This window comes from Hydractinia symbiolongicarpus, chromosome 5 (assembly GCF_029227915.1).
Source record: "Hydractinia symbiolongicarpus strain clone_291-10 chromosome 5, HSymV2.1, whole genome shotgun sequence".
Lineage (NCBI taxonomy): Eukaryota > Metazoa > Cnidaria > Hydrozoa > Anthoathecata > Hydractiniidae > Hydractinia > Hydractinia symbiolongicarpus.
The window spans coordinates 17,577,564-17,603,934 of record NC_079879.1 but is presented as its reverse complement, the minus strand read 5'-3'; the positions used below and the strand labels follow the sequence as shown (position 1 = coordinate 17,603,934).

General features: G+C 35.1%; 4 protein-coding genes across 9 annotated transcripts in view; 3 read left to right on the top strand and 1 right to left on the bottom strand.

The window, feature by feature from the left end:
• LOC130645040 (eukaryotic peptide chain release factor subunit 1) overlaps nt 1-11,208 on the bottom strand; it is a 60,586-nt gene extending 49,378 nt beyond the window's left edge. Inside the window, exon 1 of one of the 2 annotated variants that reach the window (XM_057450890.1) lies at nt 11,195-11,208. The gene's annotated coding sequence lies outside the window, so the exon portion shown is untranslated. Of the gene's footprint in view, nt 1-5,659; nt 5,679-11,194 lie in introns of those variants that run through there. The other variant, XM_057450891.1, reaches the window with a different exon arrangement.
• A 269-nt stretch (nt 11,209-11,477) lies between these two features.
• On the top strand, nt 11,478-16,958 carry LOC130645038 (uncharacterized). 5 transcript variants are annotated; one of them, XM_057450885.1, is made up of 12 exons: nt 11,478-11,878; nt 12,248-12,316; nt 13,149-13,250; nt 13,447-13,512; nt 13,596-13,973; nt 14,073-14,318; nt 14,748-14,804; nt 14,901-14,957; nt 15,054-15,110; nt 15,209-15,265; nt 15,362-15,418; nt 15,559-16,958. In XM_057450885.1, the coding sequence occupies exons 1-12, from the start codon at nt 11,608-11,610 to the stop codon at nt 16,932-16,934; spliced, it is 2,793 nt and encodes a 930-aa protein (XP_057306868.1). In that variant the 5' UTR covers nt 11,478-11,607; the 3' UTR covers nt 16,935-16,958. The 5 variants fall into 5 exon arrangements, with proteins under 5 accessions (XP_057306868.1, XP_057306866.1, XP_057306867.1 ...); XM_057450883.1 differs by having other exon boundaries at nt 14,748-14,957; XM_057450887.1 differs by lacking the exon at nt 15,054-15,110 and having other exon boundaries at nt 11,479-11,878.
• Nucleotides 16,959-17,104: 146 nt separating this feature from the next.
• Nucleotides 17,105-20,894, top strand: LOC130645039 (uncharacterized). The gene is made up of 5 exons (XM_057450889.1): nt 17,105-18,339; nt 18,507-18,612; nt 18,889-19,363; nt 19,611-19,935; nt 20,164-20,894. Exons 1-5 carry the CDS (start codon nt 18,205-18,207, stop codon nt 20,596-20,598), a joined length of 1,476 nt encoding a protein of 491 aa, XP_057306872.1. The 5' UTR covers nt 17,105-18,204; the 3' UTR covers nt 20,599-20,894.
• A 144-nt stretch (nt 20,895-21,038) lies between these two features.
• LOC130645042 (uncharacterized) lies at nt 21,039-25,898 on the top strand. Its single transcript, XM_057450893.1, has 4 exons — nt 21,039-21,382; nt 21,468-21,540; nt 21,612-21,890; nt 22,117-25,898. The coding sequence occupies exons 1-4, from the start codon at nt 21,352-21,354 to the stop codon at nt 22,253-22,255; spliced, it is 522 nt and encodes a 173-aa protein (XP_057306876.1). The 5' UTR covers nt 21,039-21,351; the 3' UTR covers nt 22,256-25,898.
• Nucleotides 25,899-26,371: the final 473 nt, after the last annotated feature.

The window sequence follows — 26,371 nt, the reverse complement described above, 5'->3', positions numbered from 1 at the left end:
TTTTTTAAAAACACGTTATTGCAGACGTAACTTTTATGCCAAGTTTCCTGCAAGTTTTAGAAAAAACATATCACAAAAGTAATATTTTGGTAGGATAAAATAAGGAAATCTATATTTCCTTATCATCATTTTTGATCTTACCCCAAATATGAGACACAAATTTAAATTTTTTTTAGCAATCCATACTCTGTATAGAGAATAAAGACTTTAAACTTTAAACATCTTATAAAGCTGATATAAAACCTAATAAAAATTCAAAAAAATTGTGGAAATTTATTTTCTGGACAAATTTTAAAAATTTTTTTTTTAAAATCTTTAAAATCAAAAATTTGGGAAAAAATTAGGAATTTTTAAGTTTGTGTGACATAAAACAAACAAAACTTGTCTTTTTTTTCTCTTCTGGACCACTACAGACTTTACAATTCTTGTCATCTTTTACCCACTTCGCAAGATGGGTGGGCTGACTATTGTTGGTAGCAACGTTTGGTACTGCAATAAAGTGATTGGCATCGTCATTTGGTTTAATTAACTTTGCTCTTTCAATCAACTGCCTTACTAATGCGTGCTTTGATATGCAAAAATAGGACTTGTTGCCACTCAGGCTTTGTGTTCCTGAACAATTGACCCACAAGCAATTGCTAGCTAGAAAAAACTTTCGCGGCTAAGACATTGTGAAACATTTCGCGGGAAAAAAACTTTAGATAATTAATGACTTTCATAGCCAAAAATAATTAATTTGCCTTTGCAACTAAGCCAAAAAAATTCAACAAATTTTCCAAATTATTTAATTTCCAAAATAATTCAATATGATACTAGCCGTCTAAGCAATAAGACGAAAAAAATAATATATTAGCAGCAGGTTTGTGCATGATTTCTTTTATTTCAATTTGAAAAGAATTTATTTCAACAAACAGGTCGTAAAAATTACTGATCTATAACCTGTCGACCTGGGCAGGGTATGATGCTCAAATGAGTATTGCCAACCTTGTTCTCATCAATCCTATGGGACAAGGTTGCCAAAGTTACTTAGTAGATGGATAATGTATTCAAAACTATTAAAAAAATCAATAGAAAAGAATAATACTTTATTTTATCCCACGAAACAGGAAGGGACAGAAATTACTGTCATTTTGTTTTCTTATGATATTTTACCAATATGTAGTGCAAAAATCAATGCTGCTGGTTTCATCCTAAGAACGTTTAGATACAGAAATGTGGGGTAATCAGTTTCAAATTTAGAGTAGGCAAAACTTGTCCCCAGGCCTTTTGGTTCTGAACTGCTCTGCACCTCCATGAAAAGACCTTTTAACAGCATATATACACCGTACAATAATGTTCAATGAAACCCTCATAATTCAGCATTTTTAGCGTCGACAAATAACTGCAGTTGCAATTTTCGCACTTATTAGAATACTGTGGCACTGTGTAAATCACGTCAGCAAAATTTAGCTGAGGTAATTTTTTAACTCAGCAAAATACAAAAAAATGTTTAGGTACCTCCTAAATTAAAAACCTTTTTTACTGGAAAAAATACACAAAAAAAAGAAAAAAATTCAACGCCGAAAAAACTGTGTTTTATTAAATAAATCACAGCATTTTCTGCTATTATTTAATTTGGGCGAAAAAGTCTCGCTGTCCGATATGCAAAAAGAGCCAACAGGTCCTAGGAATGAGGTTGAAAAATACGTTGTTTTATACGCCAGCAAATGCTGAGTGCTGTCACGAATTACAAAGACTGCAACCACCCAACCCACCTCTGCCCTTTTTGATATATGCGCCATGTTCAACGTTCAGTAAATTTCACAAACTATAGCAATTAAATACAACAATGGGACACAAGTAGTTCACATGAGCTAATTAAAGTCCTTTAAAATAAAAATCAAGCACAACCTGTGTGTCAAATAAAAGTCCTTTACAATAAAAATCATGCACAACCTGCGTGTCAAATAAAAGTCCTTTAAAATAAAAATCAAGCACAACCTGCGTGTCAAATAAAAGTCCTTTATAATAAATATCCTGCACAACCGGTGTGTCAAACAAAAGTCCTTTAAAATAAAAATCATGCACAACCTGCATGTCAAAAAAAGTCCTTTAAATAAAAATCATGCACAACCGGTGTGTCAAATAAAAGTCCTTTAAAATAAATATCCTGCACAACCAGTGTGTCAAATAAAAGTCCTTTAAATAAAAATCATGCACAACCTGCGTGTAGAATAAAAGTCCTTTAAATAAAAATCATGCACAACCTGCGTGTCAAATAAAGGTCCTTTAAATAAAAATCATGCAAATTTAATATCTCATGATTCCTAAGAAGTATTTTTATTTTTGTGAAAAAAAAATCGTTCGAGAGAACTTTATGCAGAATTATTTTTATATTTTTTAAAAAAACAATCATTCGTAAAGAACTTTTGTTTTACTTTGCAACGGAAAGGCATCTGTTCTCTACATAAATACTACAAAACAGGGTCACATGCCATTAAAAAAAGGGAGCCTTGCCATGAGTTTTAGTTGCGAGTGTGACAAATCGCACGCGCAAAAGGCCCTGGTTATGCGATATGGTGCATTTTTTTTTAAAATTGTTTTAAAGTCTCTGAATACTTTTCTTCCACCAGGCTTTCTGTGGTTCTTTAAAATATGTTACTTATTATTAAAATCCACATTAACTTCCACATTAACGTAATTGCCGACGTAAAACACGAATGTACCGTAGTTGCATCGGCAAAAAAATTGCCTACTTAATTTTGTTGTGAAATTTGAATGAATGCCCCATCAAAAACGGTCGGTGTTATTATGAAGAACGTAAGGTATAGAGAACATTAAAGTCAACCCATTTCCTTCATGCTGACACTTATGCTCGGCTGGTGAATTACTCGAACAAAACGGCGACATAAATGTTTTTTTAGATCGCATTTTAAAAGTTTAAAAACAAAAAAGAGCAATAGAAATGTTTTTTTTTAGATCGCATTTTAAAAGATTAAAAACGAAAAGCGGCGATAGAAATGTTTTTTTTAGATCGTATTTTAAAAGTTTAAGAACGAAAAATGGCGATAGAAAAGCTTCCCATATCACATTTTAAAAGTTTAATAACAAAGAGCGGCGATAGAAATGATTTTTTAGAAAGTTAAAGAACGAAGAACGGCGATAGGAAAGCTTCGTTAGATAGTGTTTTAAGTATTTAAAATGTTATCAACTGTACCAATGTGACACGGCGAGCCATTGTTTGATAGTTTTATAAAATAAAAAAATTGCGCGAAAACTAAATATACAGCGAGATGCATTGTTTAAATCTTTAAGAGATAGAGCTGTTGCGCGCTAGAAAAAACAAAGACAATGTTTTTAACAATAAAATGTAGCGTGATACTATAAAATGTCAAAAGTTGTATTTTTAGATTTTTTCTTTCTTCGGTATCAAAATTTAATTTGTTTTCGAAATCTTATCGCGAAGGGAAAAGTCCCAAACGTAGGCTTTTTCCGTTTGCGCTGCTAAACGTTGCTTTTTATAAAAAGAACTTTTAAAAGTTTCGCATGTTAAAAAATATGTTTCGACGATAATGAAATATTACTAAAAGTTTTAAAAGTAGCATTAGTTTATTACTAAAAGTTTTAGTATGATCGCTTTGATTTTACATTCTTCGAATAAACATGGTTTTACATTAAACACAAAATCTTTAACGCTTTACGAGTGTTAATTTATTTCTTAAAAATACCTTAATAGCTTTTGTGATCGTTAACACTTTTAAATAATAGCATGCATGTTATATGTAAGAACAAAAGGATTCATCAAATCTTATTGTTATGACTCGCGCACAACGATAACAAAAGATATGCAAACGTTCTTTATGTAGACATGAGATCGTTACACGAAGTCGTATAACTCGCGCAAAGTAAGATACTGTACCTGGCGGTACTGTACCCTGTTCTAAATTAATTTTTCGTATGTAAATTATCTTTTCGTGGTGCGGTTAAAACTGAGATTAAGAAATAAAAATGCAAGGTAACTAAGGAAATCACTTTAAATTTTATACAATTTTGCGCGTGTGCTCAATCGCACGCCTTGGACATTTTGTGCGTGTGTGGGCGCATGCGCGTGCGATCGCACGCCTCTTATGGCAAGGGCTGAGCTAGAATGAAAATTTTTAACAAAGAAGAAGGTCAAAGATAGCCAAGGCGGTCAAGCGAGAAGAAAAATATTTAAAAAGCTGGAGTTACATGAACTTTTTACATAAACTGAATATATTACTTAGAATTTTTTTCTTAATAACTCCTTAACTCTACACGTCGCATGGCTATGATACTTACTGAGTTTCAGTATTTATCTATTAGACACCTGCATGCCAAATTTTTAGGTCCGATTTCCCAATTTTTTAGAATTTCATCTAAAAATCAGAAAAAAAAGGATTTTTAGGCAATTTTTACTGCGATCTATGTAAAAACCAGGAAATATGTTAAATAACTTTTATTTAGCTTCCAGAAACTTCAAACTGAATGCAAAAATTCGCTCTAGAACTAAAGTAATTGAATTTTAAGCAGTCGGTGGCATTTTGAAGAAATTTCAAGCTTTTGATGACGTCACAGAAAATGTGCTGACACAAGCAAAAATTTATTGCTGTCATTTTGTTCCTTCTATGACATACTATAAGTGTGCCAAGTTTGATTTGATTTAAACGAGCCTATGAAAGTTATTGAGCCCAGGGGGCGAATCCGCTCCCCGGTCATAATATGTTCGAAAAACCCTGGACCAAATAGACTTAAGACTAGGGTCCACCATAATACAAATTTCACTGATACGAAACTTGTGATATAATTTACAGAACTTGACAACAGCCTTATGTGGGCATAGAACATTTTATGTGGGGATAGAATCTTTTAGATAGATAGATAGATGTGTATATTTTACATGGCTAGCCTCACAAATATAGAGGGATATACCCTGTCTATTATTTCCAGGAGGAGCCATAGCTGAGATAGAGAGTCCTAGAGTATTTAATGCTCTTTTTAAGCTACGGAGACCCAATTAGGGACGCTCTAAGACAACTCCCGGCAACATCCAACGTGCAGGAGACCAGTTCGATTCCTCTTGACGGCGATACAACATCGACGAGTGAATGTTACCATAGCCCTGGGTTAACCCAAGCCATGTGAGGGAAATTGGGTAGATGGCGCACTGTGTGGGCAGTTGGATGTGGCAGGGAGTTGTCTGGCAGAGCGCTGACCCTAATTAAGTTTGCTTAGCTCAAAGAGAGCATTAAATACTCCAGGACTCCCCCAAAGCCATGCCCCCTCCTGGAAATAATAGACAGGGTATATCTTGGCAGTGGAAGCTCTTTGGCTCTGGCAAATGCCGGAGCCAAAGAACTTTAAATAACCAACTAATAAGAACTAACGAATAACCTAATATATAATTTTTATTCTCTTAGGCAGAATGTCATGTGGTATAACTTTCAGTTGCGGGAAAACATGGACGTTTCACGGCTAAATTCTCACAAAAGAAGCTTTGATTAAACACGAACTACAAGTATGTTAGTTAAACTAAAACTAAACTTGCAAAAACTCTCCCAACTCTACACAATATGACAGGTTTGACTAAGAAAACAAAGATTCTTCGACAAATTTAGCCTACTTTCCTTAAATTACAATGGCTACTCTGAAGAATACGAACCTCCACCAGTTCAACTTTTCTTCAATTGAATCTTGATCAAGATTCTAAAAGCTAGCTACGAGTGCTAGGAGTGTCAGCTATCTTACATTGTTATCTATAACATTCAATCATTCAAGTAAAGTAAAATGATAATTTAGTAGTCTAAAAAAGGAAAGTATGTAGGTAACGTGTATTTTGCAATGTTTAATTACGATGGTGCAACTGTCCCACACAAAGTCGGTTAGTTATACAAAGCTTTTAGCCGCCTGACTTTAAAATGTTTACCCTACATGGTGCATACAATTTCTTAAGGTGGCAGTACTGTTCTGCCCGGATAATGAACATTGGCCTGATTAAGTACGGCAGCTTGCCCCGGTTAAGAACAGGGCAGAAAATACATAATCAGGGCAACATAATCAGGACAGGCCGGCTTATTACTCAAAAAATATTATTTGGCACTTATAAAAGGAACATAATCAGGGCAGGCCAGTTTATATACGACAGTGTAATAATATTTCTCACTTATTATAGAACGAACATAATCGGGGCAGGCCGACTTATGTATGACAGTCAAATATTATTCGACACTTATAGAACGAACGTAATCGGGGCCGGCCGGCTTATGTATGACAGTGAAATATTATTTGAGACTTATAGAACAAACGTAATCGGGGCCGACCGGCTTATGTATGACAGTGAAATATTATTCGAGACTTATAGAACGAACGTAATCGGGGCCGACCGGCTTATGTATGACATTTTTCTATTATTCTCACTTATTATAGAACGCACATAATCGGGGAAGGCCGGCTTATGTATGACAGTCAAATATTATTCGACACTTATACAACGAACGTAATCGGGGCCGACCGGCTTTTATATCATTCGTGACAAACAAATAGGAAAGTATCGCAAATGAAACGAAATTCGCAATTTACGTGGAGCCTTTTTTTCTTTCGCCAGACAGGATGTCTAGTTTCTTACAAAATTGAAGAAAACGTTCGAAAAAACTTTCATTTAAATTTTTCAATCGTCGGAGCTACACTAGTTTTAGTTAAGCCATGGAAGTTCATCGCCAAAAATTTGAACAATTTGCCCAGCGTTACACAGGCACTGGTAAAAGACCAACGAGTGGCACAATAACAAGAGAGTTCGGGAAGAAAATTTCCCAGAACTTAAAAAGCAATGAGTCGGACAGTAAAAAGGGTACAGAAGCACGTCGCTTCAGATTATTGACCCAGAAGTTTAAGCTGATGAACTGCGAAGAGCTGGGAATGGTGGATATTTTGATTGTGCCTTCACAAGAAGCTGTAAGTGAAAAATCGTGACTTCAAATTTTTAGTTCGATGTTCAACAATGTAAGTAATTATTATAACCGTTACTTTTTTCAGAAAAACCATACAAGTAATCAATCGATACCTGAAGGTTACTTAAGAGTGGCATACGTAGATGAATTCTTTGACATCATACGCTCAATTCACTGCAATGAATTAAAACACGCTGGTGTGAAAAAGACATTCAAAAAGGTATTAGTGTTTTCTTATCAGAATTAATAACTATATTTACATAAAAAATTGTACCCTAGACAAAATATAAAGATTGATACAAATAACTACTCAATTCGTATTTTTCCTACTAAGGTTTCAAGTTCATTTTGGGGTATCCCAAGATCGGCTATTGAAGAGTATATCAATCTTTGCGAAACTTGCCACTTAAAACAGCCACAGAAGACTGTACTGCCAATCAAGCCTATTATATCAAGTGGCTTCATGTAACGCTTCCAAGTAAGTTCGCACACACCTGAACTAAAATAACAAAACGCTCTTAATAATGCTTGATTTTTCAACCGGAGATTTCTTTGCCTTAACATCAAATGCTTAAAATTTACATTTGATGTTTGTTTGTTTTATATTTTTTATGAACTTTTCACTTTCCGCATTTTTAGGTTGATTTAATAGACATGAGTCATATGCCTGATGGAGACTATAAGTATATCCTTCATTCCATTGATCATTGGTCGAGATTTAATTTTCTTGCTGCCCTGGAGAGAAAGGAAAGCGCTCCAATCACTGTTGAGTTGGAAAAAATATTTTCATTGTTCGGACCACCAAAGATCTTTCATTCCGATAACGGTTCAGAATTTGTAAATAAATCAGTAGATCATCTTATCGAAGCTTGGCCAGGGGAGATTCAACTGAACTGAAATTAAAATTGACGTTTTATTATGAATTCTGTGTTTAATCTTTGTTGTGAATCAATTGTGTAGGCGAAGACAATACGAATTCGAAGAACGTCACAAATGAAACACATGTTATTGAAGACGATTGCGAAACTGGTTGTAAGTACTGACACGTTTTTTAAAAAAAAATATAAAAACTTACAAGTGGACCTTCATATTAATGAAAAATAATCAATTTTCAAAGAAGAAACATATAGTACATAAAAATATTTACCATGAAAACCATCAACATGGTGCTTTTCCATTCACAAGACAATAAGAAAAAGTAACGTCCATACTCAGTTTTTTTATATTTATATTAATAGTTCTTGCATATATTACAGCATTGTCAACACTCCAACGACATTGGACTCCACGAACAACAGCTTCTAAAAAGATAAAAAAAAACGAGAGAGGAGATGGTTCAACGGTTTGAGAAAGTCAATGCTTATGAAGTTGGGGATAATGTCTTTGTTCGAGTCCCTAAAAAAGACCACAGCAACACTCATGCTTCACGCATGCCATGTGTGGTTATCAGTGTTTCTGGTGACAAAGAGAGATATTATCAACTGCTTACACAACATGGCGTATTGCACAATAAATACAGATCTGGGGATCTAGAATTTTTCAGGGGAAATTTCAACATGGACCTTAAAAATTCTGATAAGTTCGTCAGCTTGAGGGAAGCAAATCGCCTTCAAAATGTAACAGATAATGTAGTGAGTCGATGTGGTTGTAAGTCAGGATGCAAAACAAACATATGCAAATGCATCAAAGAAAACGTCACATGCAATTTGAAATGCCATTCTGGCGTAAAATGTGGAAATCAAAAACCTGGTAAGTAATAGGTGTCGAAATTGTATTGTTTAGTTGTGCCCCACTTTTGCTGATACTTCATTTCGTTATTGCTATTCTGAATAGGCTTCTAAAACAGATCTTTTTTTTCTCCAGAAAACATAGAACAATTTTGCATTAAGCTCCCAATGTTTGGTGGAACTGTGAACCTAAATGGACGAAACATTACATTCAACAACACTTGTACATTGGACACATGGTTTTCAATATTGAAAGTGACTTTCAACAAATATCCTAGATTCTATACACGATTATATGATGAATCTTGTGACCAAAATAAAGAAATGCTCTGTTTACTAAATGATGCAAAATATGATGCTGCCAAGCATCATGTAGCAATAGCACGTTCTTTACCTGAAAAAATGATATACTTAATTTTTATGGTGATGAGCATATCTTTATCAATACTTACTTGGGACCTGTGATGAAACATTGCATAACATCAAATTGCAATAGTCCAAATTGTCCTGCACCGAACAAAACATTAATTCACACTGAATTTCCTGCTGTTGATTTCCAAAATTACAAAGAAACTGATTGGATTTCCCCTGAAGTGTTCACAGAGCAAATCATACAATGGTTCAAATCTGCAAACACATCAAGATGTGGAGAATCGCTCAAATGTGAAACAAATCATTCAGAATGGACATTCTGGGATGAAAACATCACAAAAGGGTATAGCATAAATTTTGTGTTAAACCTATTCATGCAACCTGAAATTCGTGCACCCCAGCACTGCACATTTGAGAGCGAATTTACGCATAATTAAGGTATATGATTCATGATTTTTTTAATTACAGAACTTGGAGACAATTTTGTAATGGTCAGCAACGTTCAAACTTCAGAACACTTGAAAAATCACCTATGGTTTTACCAGTTAATGTTGAAGTGGCAGGCTTGGACAGAAGGATTGATAATTGCACCGACAGTCGTGATAAGGAAAAATTGGACAAAAAGAAAAAAAAGAGACAAGGTGAACTTGCCTAATATTTATCCAATTTCAAATAAGCCTAGATATCAAGATATCAAACTTTGTTAATTGCACTGAAAGGCAGCCAGGTAGCTAATTTTGAAGCTTCAAATATTTACATACATTATCATTTCTATTATTTTAAGGGCCATTGCAAGCATATGTTCAAATGGATGCCTACAATAGGTGCAAGATGTTACTGTCTTTGTTTGTTAAGTGTGAAGACGCAGAGCTCATCATGAGCGAGAGTTTGGACGTAGAAGTAGGTATGCTGCCTAAATCTATTAAAGCATTACCTGACTCTGTATGCGACGACCTTGTCCATGTTGATATTTTAAAACAATATGCAAACAAAGGATTTATCGAACATCTCAAGAAATTGATACAAAAGAAAAAGAGAACATCAAGTTGGACGTGTGGCACATGCAAGAAGAGTATAGGGGCTCCGGATCGAAGCATAGCATGTGACAGATGTCTCACATGGAGTCATTTTTGTTGTACCGATCTGAAGAGAAAACCACGTGGTAATTGGTTTTGTAAGAACTGTATTGAAGAAGTAACTGGTAAGTCAGAATATTTTGCCCCTGTTTATTTAATCCTAACTGTATGTGAAGCATTACTAACTCTGTTTTATAGTGATAATTGATTCTGATGAAGAGGAGAACCCACTGGAGCCGCAATGAAGGGCGTTTTTAACCCGATGCCTTGAAAACAGTATATTGAAGAAATACATAGAGAAATCTCTAGACCCACATTGTAATCCGTTGCTTAACCAGAAATCAGGAGGTGTTTTTCAAGTTGCGGCTAATTTTGAGGGATTGAAAAGAACAGAGCCAGAATTCTATATGCAGATTACAAAATATTTAGCAGCAACTACAAACTCAAAATGGTCAGATATAGTACGTGAATATGTATTGCAAGTTTATGCAGGTGAATTGCCATTTGGACGTGCATATGCTGACATGCTGCAATACATTGAAGTTAAACTTTTTTCATTGCTTTGTTAGAATACATTCTGGCTGATATTGTGAATATATACAGCACGTTTTATGTTCGGTTTAGACATAGTTTTTTTCAATATGCTAAGGCTGAATCTAGCTTGGCTACCCCAGACCTTTGTTCATATTCATATTATGTTCTTTAACATGGTTTTATCATTTATCAAAAAGGTGAAGCAGAGAAAATTATCGTACTATACACTCTTTTTATAAGAAAACATTTTATCAGAACAACGAAGAATTAACATAAAATAACGAGTGTGAAACCCTTTGTTAGTTCATATTTTTATTGTAAATACTGCTTTATATCGAGAACAAATGTATCTTTGACTAATGTTTCATGCTAGCTACATTACCCCATACCTAATTTGCGCGAAAAACTTAGCTATATTAAACATCTTCTAGAAGATTTTTTATCAGATTCAAAACCTTCATTTTTATCAGATTACCACGTTCACAGCTTTGAAATTAGTTCTTTGGAATAACAGGTGTTTAAAACGATAAAATAAACTTACCCACGTACATAAAGATTCGTCAACGGAGTGTATATTCTGCCGGTACCGGCGGAAATAGTAACACGCGTTAGTCGGACGTATGGCAAGCCCTATTCACATTTATTCGATATTCCTTGTATATCAACGGTACCTTCGAGAAACCCGGTTTATCGATCGAAAAACCTGGTTTATCGGACGAGTTTCCATGTTTCTCGCGAGAAACCTGGTATCTCGCTCGAAAAACCAGGTTTTTCGATCAAGCTGCCCTGCAAATGTGCACTCAGTTTATGGCTAATAGATATATTTTAAATAAAAACATTCCGCGATGACGAGAAACAAGGTTTCTCGCTCAAGAAACTTAGTTTATCAAAATTCAAAAAAAGAAGAATAAAATCAATGAGAAGAATGAAATTAATTGTCCCGCGTATTTCACTATGGGGGTATTTATTTCTTCATCCCACATGGTTTGCTTCACAAGCTCTTTCTGCAACTTGAGAGAAGAACAGAACGTCATATCCAAAAGCAAAAGACCAAAACCACAAGAAGTATACCTGAGAGCAGGAGTTAGGAAGAAGATGCCTACTAACGGCTCACAACACCGCGGTACAGGGAGAGATTTCAGAAGAATGGTGAATTCTCCTTACTTTAGAAGTACTGGAAATTTGCCATCGTTGCCAGAAAATCCTCATAGCAACACTAGTCTAGGTTTGTGAAATGTTATATTAATTTTTTTGCATGTCCTGGGTGTCTTTTTTCAAACTAGAAATACACCTCTTGACATTGTTGTTGTACTCATGTGCAGTTCCTTTTACCTACCAGAAGTTGTTTGTCCTAGGTCCTACTCAGTCTGCTAAGCTGCGCTCTGTTTACCTGTACAAAACAATACAAAACAGCACATTGTTTGCAGAACAGAATAGCACGCAATACTGACACTGCAATGTGGAATGGTTTTGATTAGTTAAGATATTCATGATGCATCCATTTACTGTCAGTCCCGCACTGATACAAAGTTTTAAATGTTTCAGAAACCATTTTTTATCTAAGTGCAAGATATTTCCTTTTTAATATGTTCAGGTCTTATTTTTCCAAGAATGGAAAGGAGGGGGTTACATGGAAGAAACAGCACTTCCATCACTTCATCAGGTACATATATAAATCAGTTCTGTTTTTAAGTTTTAGAGAAGTATGCATAGATACATTTATGTAGATCTTTTTATAACTTTTCATTGCAATGTATGAATCCCTCTTTTAGCTAGAAATTATAGAGCTTTTTTAAAGGAGAACTAACAACAAAATCTGCGCACATGTTTTTTTGTAATAAATATGTTTGTTCATATCACAAAAACAACATTGCATACCATTTTTTTCTATTTACTCTATTTTTTTGTCCAAATTTTGTCCCTAAACTTGGTCAATGGTGTTTTTTCACATTGTCCAAAGTTTCAATATTGGGCATTTTCTAGTCCCCTGTGGTTGAAAACAAACCAATGCTCAACAATCTTGAGATGTTCCTTTCTTTTAATTCAATATTTTCTAACTGTGTGGTTTTTGGGTTGCTTGCTTTTTGGGGTGCATTATGAATTATTTGAATAATTTAGCACATTATATTGGTCCACCTCACCTTGAGCTGATATTACTATCACATTGTTACGTCATAAATCTTATTAATTTACCGAATAGCGTTTCTGTGTAGCCACTGTCATGGTAGCGACCATAAGCCCCTTTTGACCAGAGCTAATAAAGGCGTAACAAATTTCACACTTCATATTGGCTTTGAAATAAACAATTTAAGCAGAACATGTCATCATTCGTTGGTTCTCCCTTAAGAAGGTGGGTTATCAGAAGGGGATTGAGGACCGGTACTGTATAATAAAAAATCCTGTTTGTGAAATTACTTCATTGCAAAATGATAGTTTTTATAAATTTATAAAAAAGAAGTTTTTAAAAGCATGATGTAATAATATTTACTTTATAGCTTTTCAACAAGATACTAATTCACAAAGTTTACCATCTTCTGCAAGTACCATTACTTCGAAATCTACAACAATATCAAACTCTTCACTTTCATCTGTATTAGGTAATGACATACACATCACCACCACTTATGAGGAATAATTTTTTTTCTTCGTTGCAACACACAAAAAAAACTTGAGTTTTGTGTGCTGTTAAGTCAAATGATAATTTTTACGTCTTCAAATTAATGCAAGATCAGTTTAAATACAGACGGTAAATGGATCTCAAATACAAGCATGATGGTATTTGTTTTGTATTAGGTTCTCAAGTTGACATGTTGTCTACACTCTCACATGCACCAGTTACACAAGATGTTGCTTCTTTTGGTAAATAGTTTGACTTTGCTATCATCACTAGGAAGCCGTTACTTCCACAATTCTCCTTGTAAAATTACACCATCTCGTTTCAGTTACCATTATGTCCAGTGTTCCAAGTTCTGGAAATGATGAAGGTGTTTCAAATGCGATGCAAAGTGTTTTGACAACGTTGCCAAAAAATAATATTACCTTTCCAGAAAATATCACATTCTCTGATGATGATGATGATGATGATCACTTGTTCTCTACAAACGCAGCTGCCTGCTTAAGCAACATCGAAACCTTAAGACTTCATAGTTTTAAAATTCCAGAGAAAACAAAAAAACGCAGAAAAAAAAGGGGTCCTTTACCATCTACGACAAAGGCAAAGTTTTATCATCTCCCAGACGCATCAAGAATTCCAAAATTCCGAAAACTGACAAATGGCTCTGCTGATCCTCTTTTATTAGAACATATTAATAGTGGCTACGGTAGGTTTAAGTAAAACATCCAGCAGGGTAACAAGGTAGCACTATTGCCCTACCTAACAAAGGAAAAATGACTAATAATTATGTGCATTTTATTTTTAGGTTTTCCACGTGACTGTTATAATTTCGAAAAAAAAGAGCCATGCTCAATTTCATTGTCACTTGGCCTCACAGAACAACGATTTGATGATAGGATAAGACAATACTTCCCTTTACTACCAAATATTTATTTTTTCCACACGTTGGATAGAAATAAACGACCGAAACGTGTGAATATAAAATGTCCTATAAATATAAAAAGCCTCAAGTATAACGGAGTAATAGTGATTGCATCACAATCTCTCGAAGGTATGTTGAAACCAAACTATAGGATTTGAAAATACGTTATAGTAACTTTTAGAACTAACCTTTAGAATGTTTTTTTTCTGCGCAGGTTTCATTCGGCAAATAAATTAGATTTAATTTTTAGGATTTCTGACATCTACGTGGTATTAAAATTACGTTTCATTCCATCAAACATTTCATAATGAGACACCTATATATTACTTATTTACGTATATATAAACCATTGTTGCAATATTGAAAGATCAGACGTGTATATACATGTGTTATTTGTTTGTTCAGCTCTACCTCAAAGTACAACCACGCCATCTCAGGCAAGTCGTTCAAACGTTTTATCAGGCGAGACTTCTTTCTTTTATATGGCTTTATCGACACAAACCATTGTTGCAATGTTGAAAGATCAGACGTGTATATATGTGTTACTTATTCGTTCAGCTCTACCTCAAAGTACAAGCACGCCATCTCAGGCAAGTCGCTTAAACGTTTCACCAGGTGAGAATTCTTTCTTTTATATGGCTTTATCGACACAAACCATTGTTGCAATGTTGAAAGATCAGACGTGTATATATGTGTTACTTATTTGTTCAGCTCTACCTCAAAGTACAAGCACGCCATCTCAGGCAAGTCGCTTAAACGTTTCACCAGGTGAGACTTCTTTCATTTAAATGCCTTTATCGACACAAACCATTGTTGCAATGTTGAAAGATCAGACGTGTATATATGTGTTACTTATTCGTTCAGCTCTACCTCAAAGTACAAGCACGCCATCTCAGGCAAGTCGCTTAAACGTTTCACCAGGTGAGACTTCTTTCATTTAAATGGCTTTCTCGACACAAACCATTGTTGCAATGTTGAAAGATCAGACGTGTATATACATGTGTTATTTGTTTGTTCAGCTCTACCTCAAAGTACAAGCAGTCTACCTGAGGCAAGTCTTTCAAACGTTTCACCAGGTGAGACTTCTTTCTTTTGTATGGCTTTATCGACACAAACCATTGTTGCAATGTTGAAAGATCAGACGTGTATATATGTGTTACTTATTCGTTCAGCTCTACCTCAAAGTACAAGCACGCCATCTCAGGCAAGTCGTATAAACGTTTCACCAGGTGAGACTTCTTTCATTTAAATGGCTTTATTGACAAAACATTCTTGCAATGTTGAAAAATCAGACGTGTATATACGTATGTATTACTGAATGAATATTGTGTACGTCAACTTATATTTTTTTTTCTACAAATCACTTCAGAATCACGACCCAGGATATGTGGTGTTTGTGGCTGCACATATATAGAAAACTGCATCCGATGTGAGCAGGATTTGGAATACGAGGAAAGCATCCGTGCTGATAGGGCTGCTGATATCCATAATAGCAACTACGACGTCGAATCCGACAATGAAAATACGCCGTTATGCTCAGAAGACCTACGTGCAGCCAGAGTTGCTTTTTTGACTAAAAATTCAACTGCTTCTAACAACACATTTGGCAATGATGAAGTCGAACGTTTCTTCGAACGCAGCGGCGGTGACATTGACGAACCTGAAGTCGATATAAACTATATTCCAGCTACAAGTCACAGCGAGTTTATGGAAAATGCCCTTTCTAAATTCACAGCGATTGATAAAAAAAAGAAAATTATAATTATACAAAGAGACAAATCGAAATTTTGGTCTGTATTGTTTCGCCAAAAACTCAACCTAACTACACATGCGCCATGTGTTCGATTCGCAGGAGAAGCAGGAGCAGATGCTGGAGGTCCATTGCGAGAGTTTCTCACACTATCAATGAAAAATATACCGTTGCTCTCTACCATGGTTTTCGGAGAGGAAAAGTGTCTGTGTTTCGATGCTAACACAGAATCTCTGATCGATAACAAGTATTTTTTTTTAGGGCAGCTATCTGCGTTGTCAATACTCCAGAATGGTCGTGGTCCTGAATGCTTTCACCCTGCAGTGGTGCGATCAATTTATGGCCTAAATCAACCTGCAACCATCGAGAATGTAGGAGACTATGAAATAAAAAAAACACTTGAAAACATTCAAAACGGAGATTACGACTCACTTCTAGAGAAAGGGATAAGTGTAATTAATCGCTCAGAAACTGAACTTAGACGCTTGTTCTTGTCAAATAGGATAGTTCACCAGAACTATTCTAGTATACATCAATACATCTCAGGCATAAAATCTATATGCCCAGCTTTTACGGAACAACGAGCCTATCAAATTATGGAGAAGTATTTTTTGTTTTCCGACAAAGAGATCTCATATGATGATATGGTGGCTCTTTTTAATTACGAGGACCTTGATGAATGCGAAGTTGGCTCGAATCGCTTCTTAGAAATACAAGACTGTATTGTAGAGTTCGAGCTATTTCTTTCACAAGTTGATTCCGGGGAAGTGACACGCAATAATTTACCTCTACGTTTTGATCAACTCGTAGAATTTTGCACTGGTGTTGACAGGATACCACCATATGGTTTTGAAAAAAAAATCGATGTGAAGTTCAAAGATGTTTCTCTTCCAAATGCGTCAACATGCAGTTTAACACTGACTATTCCTACAAAGGAATTGAGTAAGAGAATGGCGACAGGTATCCACTTTGGTGAAGGTTTTGGTGTTGTTTGATAAGATAATTTTTTATTGGTCACACGTTTTTTTTGTATTTGTTCCTCATTATTATAACATTTGAATATTGCACCTCTCTTATAGAAAGTTCACATTTTATGTGATTCTCTGGTCACATGTTGGAAGTATAATATCGAAACTCAGCTAATAAGCCACGCGCCTTTACCGAGATTTACGGTATACTATGAAGGTCCAGAAATGAGTGAAAATTTTGCGTTTTATTCCTAATGGTATACCCGCATATTTGTTGAATCTCAACCTGACCAGCAGAAACTAGAATTTTGATGAAAAGATTTATTTGTGTGTATCTTTACAATATTGAACACTACAATATTGAACACATATATACGGGAATCCCGAGATTAAAGTCTTTCGATTTTTTTCAAACTTTGATTATATTATTGCTGATAGTAACCATATTCCTGCAAATTTCAGCTTAATACTACTTTTTATAAAGATTTTATAGCAGTTTTTACCCACGTCAGTACACTACATAGTTGTTGCGTTCAGAACTAATAGTTTCATGCTGCGCATGGACAACAATCTTCAGCTAAATAAATAACGTTCAACAAATTACAATGTGTTCTCAATGCAATGACGTCAGTCCTTTGTATTTGTATTTTTATGAATATTTTTTTTCTTAAAAGTGCGCACTTTTAAGAAAAGAGAAGATATTAAAATGGTATACTCTATCATCGTTTTTTATAATAGTCTATATTTTATTTTCATTTTTTGTTTGTTAAACATTGTACAGTATAACAATATGACCCGTTAAGTGGGACACTCATGGGACCGATTAAATTTGTTTGTATCCAGGGTCCCACTTAACTTATACGGTATCTTCGTATATACGAGATCGTGTTTTTGTTATTTTTGTTGATTTTTTTCTTTACCTTTCGAAACATTTGTATGATAACTTTGCTTCAATAGTTCTGAACTGACTGTTTCATTTAATTTTCCCACCTTCTCATGTCAAAAAACATTTTCCCCTTTATTTCGACTTTCGTCCAAAAATATTTCTTAAAAAACCCCGGTGTGTGAGAAAGAAAAGTGACGAGTTTCCTGACAGCCTTCTTGTATATACAATGCTCCAACGTTCTCCTACGGCTTTCCTGAAAAGTATTTCCAACTTCCAAAAAGGTCTATCATTGCTCTTCATTTTCATTTTGTTAGCAGTTTCGCCTTAAAAGGGTATGGAAAGAATTTGATTTCTTATTAAAATCTACGAGAAATAGTTTTGATTCATACAACATTTTATTTCATTAAAGGTATGTCTTTAGCGACACCTGTATCAAGAATAAACAATATCATCAATTATATTAGACGAAACATATCGAATAATCCAGACATTCATCAAGTACACCTACTGCGCTCCACATTAGTGAATGGAAAAAGAAATCTTGAAGTTATGAGTATTTACCATTTATTTCTCTCGTTTCGAACAAAAGTGCTCTTTGTTCTCACAGTTTGTTTCCTTTTTCTTATCTATTTCCTTCAAATTCTCTCAATAATAACAGATAATTCGAGATAATTCCATATATATAATGATATATAATCAACTCATTCGTTTAGAGATTAACTAGTGCCCTGAGTCAAACAGAATATGACGACCTTCGCGCGAAGATTTCAGAATTAATGGGCGCTCTGGATAGGCGTACAAATCTGCTCCAATCAAGCGGTAATATACATTTTTAGCTTCTTTACATTTATTGATTTATTTATTTCGTTTTCGTGAACATTTATACAGGATTGTAACACTTCAATAAATAAAAATACTGTTATCAATGTGTGTCCAGTGTATATTTACATAAAAAAGTGAAAAATTTAAATGTTGAAAGCATAATGTTAAAATATACAAATGTTAATACGTAAGAGTAATGAAGTATGTAAAAAAATCAAACAGTGTGGTTCGTAAAATCGAATTGTGTTTAGTTTCACAAGATATTTTATTTAGTTACGACTGCACCTGTCAGAATGCAGGGAAGGACTAGTGGACAGCGTGGACGGCCGAGATATGCTATTTATAGCAGCAAGTTAGAAAATCTTTTGTCTATGGGGTTCACTGTTGAAAAAATCGCTAGAGAAGGTTTACTTGGTGGTACTATGCATCCAAATACTATCCACAATTTCATCAAAAAATCTCAAATCCAGTCACCAAGACAGAGGTTCGCCAACCTTAACGATAGGGAATTAACTGAAAAGATACAATCCATACATAAGGATTTCCCAAACTCTGGCGCTTTAGAAATTCAAGCTCATCTTCGAAATCAAAACATAATTGTACAGAGAGACAGAGTTAGAACCACACTATCTGCAGTTGATCCTATTGGAACAGCGACAAGGTGGAGTCAGACAATTGAACGGAGAAGCTACTACGTTCCTACTCCAAACTTTCTGTGGCATACCGACAGTCATCATAAATTGATACGGTATGTTTTTGAGTACACGTTATTGTTTTAAAATATGTTTTTATAACTTGAAAAAAGCATTGGAAAATAAAAATAAGAAACTCATTCTCAGAAACTCAACTCAATACAAAAGTGAATCTGAGGTACTGACATTTTATTATATGTATTTAAAGATAACTTCAAACTCAAGAATAAATAAGAATTTCAAGCTAAAATACAGAAAATAACTTTTCTTGTAAAAATGAAGTAATGCAAAATTTCTTTGTAGATGGAATTTTGTTATCCATGGAATTATCGATGGCTACTCAAGATTTGTACCAATGCTTAGAATATCAACAGATAACTTGGCGAAAACGGCTTTTGATTTTTTCCTGGAAAGTATAAGATCTTGTGGAATTCCTGGGAGAATGCGCGCTGATGGGGGAAGCGAATTTAACCACGTAGAATCTTTCATGAAATTAGCGAATGGACAGAATAGAGGGAGTTTTATGAGGGGGAAGTCGGTTCATAATCAAAGAATCGAAAGATTGTGGAAAGACGTCCACGAAAAGGTTGTTGCTAAGTATAAAGATACGTTTCTCCATATGGAAAATGTAAGTACTGTTAACCCTATTCATACTAGGCTTTTTTGGGCTGTTCAGAGACAAAGGACCGTCATGAAAACAACAAAATGGCACATCACAATTTTTAATATCAGTGCCTTTAGTGTGACATTATCACGAAATTTAAAAAATCCGAAAAACTGAAAAACGTGTTCGTTTTGTCAAAAAGGCAAAATTGGAGGAGCAACGTAGCCATTATAAACAGTTTTTTCTTCTTAGCATGACATCTTAGACGTAGAGGATCCCATACACATGTTTTGTTTACATCACACATTTGCAAAACGCATTGATCGAGACTTGCAGAAATGGAAGGATGCGCATAACAACCATAAAATGCGAACGGAACATCACCAGACACCTCTTCAGCTTTGGATCAGTGGAGGAATTTTTTCACAGCAATTTCAATCGACAGCGATGGATAACCTTCACCGCAGAAGTTTACGTGAAATAGAGGATTTAATTACAAGGTTTTTACGGAGTAATCGTCTGATAGAACCTAGCGGTATTACAGCTGTTTTACAAAGATTCCCCGCACCATTGACAGCGGTGAAACTACAACTATTAGAGCAAAGTATTAACACCCAAGCCGATTCCGATCAATATGGAATTGACATATATATAAAAGTAGTGGAATTTGTACGTAATAATCGCTGAGACTGAGCACATATATCTTAAAGCTTTATCCTTTATTTTTTGTAATTATCATTGAATGTCTTGTACAAGGTTTGGAAGATCATTCGTTTAGTAAGTGTGGAGCCTATTTAATTTATATCGAGCATTTCTTCAATCGAATCATATATCTAGAAAATTATTTGACGCGACAATGGATCGTTAGCATTTATCCAATTTAAAGATGTGTGTTTGACGGAAAATAGGTTACTTTGCTACAAAAGTGAACATGTAATAAATATTGTTTATCATATAACAATTAATATAACCGTAAAAACTGATGACGAGTGAGGTTTATTTCCTTCTGTGAATTGACTGTTTCTGAATATTTCGCGAGGATTTATTTTCGAAGTGTATCTTCAGAATATAAAAACAGGATTTTTATCAACGTTTTGGAAGTTTTTCTTCCATTTTCAAGATTAGAATTGTTTTTACAAGTGTGCTGTCTTTTATTTATTTTCGCGACAATTTGGGGATATTTTGTTCGTAGTATTTTAAGTTATTTTGGGGATTAGAACCAAAAAACAAGGCGTAGACCATGTCGATGCTATAGAGGGATGACTATTGGTTCAATTTTGAAAAACGTTCCATTTTTAATTTTTTAAAAAAAAATTTGGCCAGGAAATTTAACCCATGCGAAAAATTAAGCCACTTAAGGTACTTATTGAACAGTGCTTTCTCTACCTTAGTTACAAACCTGACATTGATTTTTTTAGACCATAATCAATCTTACATAATATGCGGTGGTCACTTGAGGAAATAAGCAAAGGTACTTTTTCTTATTCCTATGATAATATGAACATTTTGTGCTCAGGATTTTCAGTTTGAAAATTTGTTATTGCTTTATACATTAGGTGTAGTGTCTGGGGTATTGCCTGAAAAATTGGAAAACTGCGATGTTGTTGTGCAGCATGTAGTACATAAAATGTAAGTTTTGGTTTTGCTGAACTGTCTTCCCCATCTGTATATGAAATAATAATCTCACATTTGGTGTTTAGGGGTTGTCGTATAAGAAAAAAAATAGTATCAGAACTTGGGAGTGTTGACGCTGTTGTGGAGAGCAGAAGCAACAATAGATCTCGATACATTGTGATGTGTCCTGTCAGTGGTTGTGACTATCAAGGGCAACACGTTGATAGCCATCTGGTGTCGTTACATCAATGGACAAGATACCATGGACGATTTTTCAAATCTCGTCAAATTCGGATGTTCAATTTCATAATGAAACTTTCCCATCACGGTCAGCATAAGCCATTACCATGTTCTTTATGCGGACGGTACGTTTATATTTCACAGTATTCAGCTCATAAACATTAACCTGTCGTTCTTCGTAACCCTTGTGATATAGTAAAATCAAGATTCAAAGCTGACAGGAAAACAGTTCATAATACAGCTTTCCATAAACTGATAAAATTACATCGTCTCCACAAGAAACAATCCGGTTATGTTTTAAAACAATGGAAAATTAATTATCTGAGGCAACATTTGCATTTTTTATTCTAGTTATCTCGACCGTTTGGACACCCATTTAAAAAAGACACATGGAATAGCTACCAAAAAGGTTCCTGTAAACATGCAGAAGGCACGGAAACTCGCGTTGAAACACGCAAAATCCAAGTCAAAACAATTTGATCCTACGTAGCGACAATAATTTCGAGTTCAAATGAAGTAACAAGACGTTTTTTTCAAGATTAAAGTGAATTGGGTAAAAAAAAAAAAAAAAGGAGTTGAAGCGCCCGTTAACTTGTTGTTTTTCCTTTTCCTGCACAATATAATTGCTACACGTTTTTTGTTTTTCTTTTATAAGCATCACCTTTAGGTTCAGAACATTGAAAAAATAAACAATTTTTAAGCATAACATCGAAGCTCAACTTTTGAGATAAACTCTATCAATGAAAACTCACAATGCTCAGGTTCCTGCAGATTTGACAAAATATACCAATGTAAGTATCATTTGAGCCTCGTATTCGATTTCATAAATATGTTGATAATAACATGTCAATGGTATTCGTGTCAACTTATCACTTTACATCTCAAATAAAGTTTACTATGAAGAGCATAGATGTTGTATTATGTATTCGAACCTAACTAAAGAAAATAGGGACACGACAAACGTTTTGCTTGGTGGTATGTAGCCATCTGACACAATCAACTCGATATCGTACGAAGATTTTCAGCAGCCTAGTTTGATGAGTGCAACTTTCAAAACTCTGAAGGGCACAGAGCCAATTAATTTTAATTAGTTTCAATCCGTGGATAGAATCGATAAATTGAATCGTAAACTATTATACTTATTAGCGCATAGTAAGTGTAGTCCCCGTCGATAAACAGTTCCTCGCGGTGGTAAAAATATAGTTGCGTGCATTTCTGCTAGGTACAACATGTTGTGTGGTGGTATATAGCCAACCGAGACACTTAGTTTGATGAGTGCACCTTCCAAAATTCTAAAGGGCACGAGCCAATTGATTCTTATTAGTTTCGACCACCCGTGTATAGAATCGATAAATTGAATCGTAAACTATTATACCTATTAGCGCATAGTAAGTGTGATCCCCGTCGATAAACAGTTCCACGCGATGGTAAAAACATAGTTGCGTGCATCTCTGCTAGGTACAACATGTTGTGTGGTGGTATATAGCCAACCGAGACACTTAGTTTGATGAGTGCACCTTCCAAAATTCTGAAGGGCACTAAGCCAATTGATTCTTATTAATTTCGACCCGTGTATAGAATTGATAAATTGAATCGTAAACTATTGTACTTATCAGCGCATAGTAAGTGTAGTCCCCGTCGATAAGCAGTTCCACGCAATAGTAAAAATATAGTTGCGTGCATCTCTGCTAGGTACAACATGTTGTGTGGTGGTATATAGCCAACCGAGACAGTTAATTTGATGAGTGCACCTTCCAAAATTCTAAAGGGCACTGAGCCAATTGATTCTTATTAATTTCGACCCGTGTATAGAATTGATCAATTGAATCGTAAACTATTGTACTTATCAGCGCATAGTAAGTGTGATCCCCGTCGATAAGCAGTTCCACGCAATGGTAAAAATATAGTTGCGTGCATCTCTGCTAGGTACAACATGTTGTGTGGTGGTATATAGCCAACCGAGACACTTAGTTTGATGAGTGCACCTTCCAAAATTCTGAAGGGCACTGAGCCAATTGATTCTTATTAATTTCGACCCAGGTATAGAGTTGATAAATTGAATCGTAAACTATTGTACTTATCAGCGCATAGTAAGTGTAACCCGCGTCGATAAACAGTTCCACGCAATGGTAAAAATATAGTTGCGTGCATTTCTGCTAGGTACAACATGTTGTGTGGTGGTATATAGCCAACCGAGACACTTAGTTTGATGAGTGCACCTTCCAAAATTCTAAGGGGCACGAGCCAATTGATTCTTATTAATTTCGACCCGTGTATAGAATTGATAAATTGAATCGTAAACTATTGTACTTATCAGCGCATAGTAAGTGTGATCCCCGTCGATAAGCAGTTCCACGCAATGGTAAAAATAAAGTTGCGTGCATCTCTGCTAGGTACAACATGTTGTGTGGTGGTATATAGCCAACCGAGACACTTAGTTTGATGAGTGCACCTTCCAAAATTCTAAAGGGCACGAGCCAATTGATTCTTATTAGTTTCGACCACCCGTGTATAGAATCGATAAATTGAATCGTAAACTATTATACCTATTAGCGCATAGTAAGTGTGATCCCCGTCGATAAACAGTTCCACGCGATGGTAAAAACATAGTTGCGTGCATCTCTGCTAGGTACAACATGTTGTGTGGTGGTATATAGCCAACCGAGACACTTAGTTTGATGAGTGCACCTTCCAAAATTCTAAGGGGCACGAGCCAATTGATTCTTATTAATTTCGACCCGTGTATAGAATTGATAAATTGAATCGTAAACTATTGTACTTATCAGCGCATAGTAAGTGTGATCCCCGTCGATAAGCAGTTCCACGCAATGGTAAAAATAAAGTTGCGTGCATCTCTGCTAGGTACAACATGTTGTGTGGTGGTATATAGCCAACCGAGACACTTAGTTTGATGAGTGCACCTTCCAAAATTCTAAAGGGCACTGAGCCAATTGATTCTTATTAATTTCGACCCGTGTATAGAATTGATAAGTTGAATCGTAAACTATTGTACTTATCAGCGCATAGTAAGTGTAACCTGCGTCGATAAACAGTTCCACGCAATGGTAAAAATATAGTTGCGTGCATTTCTGCTAGGTACAACATGTTGTGTGGTGGTATATAGCCAACCGACACACTTAGTTTGATGAGTGCACCTTCCAAATTCTAAAGGGGACTAAGCCAATTGATTCTTATTAGTTTCGACCAGTGTATAGAGTTGATAAATTGAATCGTAAACTATTGTACCTATTAGCGCATAGTAAGTGTAACCCGCGTCGATAAACAGTTCCACGCAATGGTAAAAATATAGTTGCGTGCATCTCTGCTAGGTACAACATGTTGTGTGGTGGTATATAGCCAACCGAGACACTTAGTTTGATGAGTGCACCTTCCAAAATTCTGAAGGGCACTAAGCCAATTGATTGTTATTAATTTCGACCCGTGTATAGAATTGATAAATTGAATCGTAAACTATTGTACTTATCAGCGCATAGTAAGTGTGATCCCCGTCGATAAACAGTTCCACGCAATGGTAAAAATATAGTTGCGTGCATCTCTGCTAGGTACAACATGTTGTGTGGTGGTATATAGCCAACCGAGACACTTAGTTTGAAGAGTGCACCTTCCAAAATTCTGAAGGGCACTAAGCCAATTGATTCTTATTAATTTCGACCCGTGTATAGAATTGATAAATCGAATCGTAAACTATTATACCTATTAGCGCATAGTAAGTGTGATCCCCGTCGATAAGCAGTTCCACGCAATGGTAAAAATATAGTTGCCTGCATCTCTGCTAGGTACAACATGTTGTGTGGTGGTATATAGCCAACCGAGACACTTAGTTTGATGAGTGCACCTTCCAAAATTCTGAAGGGCACTAAGCCAATTGATTCTTATTAATTTCGACCCGTGTATAGAATTGATAAATTGAATCGTAAACTATTATACCTATTAGCGCATAGTAAATGTGATCCCCGTCGATAAGCAGTTCCACGCAATGGTAAAAATATAGTTGCGTGCATTTCTGCTAGGTACAACATGTTGTGTGGTGGTATATAGCCAACCGAGACACTATAGTATGAACCAGTACTTCTGTACTTTAGCAAGTGAACACTAAGACCATTAATAGCAAATTTATAAATAACTTACATATCAATAATAACGAATACTCATTAAAAATACGACACACTGATAATTAAGATAAAGTTAAAAATTATCACTAACTTCAAGAATGATTGTTCTACTTGTTTTCATATTAAATATTTATTTTGTTTATTTCGGGCTTGCAAGCGTTACGACAAATTTCAACTACTAGCAATTTTCACAGAATTTTTAAGGTGATTCTTTCCTATGGCCTAAGCTCAATATGCTTAAGATTTCTTCGACTAGAGTTCCAATTTATGCTTAAATGGCATGCTTTATTTAAAAACTGACGTAGAAATTAGTGTACATCTCTACGCATGAATAAGTTCATAGGTAGAATTCGTAACACAGAATATTTTAATAATTACAATTTGTAAATATGAATATGAATGATTTAATTGTATAGTGTTTATTGTTAATATTATTTTATTTATTTATTTCCGGTTATATTTGCTTACTGTAA

Coding starts and splice junctions, on each gene's coding strand:
- LOC130645042 (XM_057450893.1), top strand. CDS start 21,352: ATGCGGTGGTCACTTGAGGAAATAAGCAAAG. Junction 21,383..21,467: donor ACTTGAGGAAATAAGCAAAG/GTACTTTTTCTT, acceptor TTTATACATTAG/GTGTAGTGTCTGGGGTATTG. Junction 21,891..22,116: donor CCATGTTCTTTATGCGGACG/GTACGTTTATAT, acceptor TTTTTATTCTAG/TTATCTCGACCGTTTGGACA.
- LOC130645038 (XM_057450883.1), top strand. CDS start 11,608: ATGGGGGTATTTATTTCTTCATCCCACATGGTTTGCTTCACAAGCTCT. Junction 12,317..13,148: donor CACTTCCATCACTTCATCAG/GTACATATATAA, acceptor TTTACTTTATAG/CTTTTCAACAAGATACTAAT. Junction 13,974..14,072: donor ACATATTAATAGTGGCTACG/GTAGGTTTAAGT, acceptor TTTTATTTTTAG/GTTTTCCACGTGACTGTTAT.
- LOC130645039 (XM_057450889.1), top strand. CDS start 18,205: ATGTCTTTAGCGACACCTGTATCAAGAATAAACAATATCATCAATTAT. Junction 18,340..18,506: donor ATGGAAAAAGAAATCTTGAA/GTTATGAGTATT, acceptor TCATTCGTTTAG/AGATTAACTAGTGCCCTGAG. Junction 18,613..18,888: donor AAATCTGCTCCAATCAAGCG/GTAATATACATT, acceptor TATTTTATTTAG/TTACGACTGCACCTGTCAGA.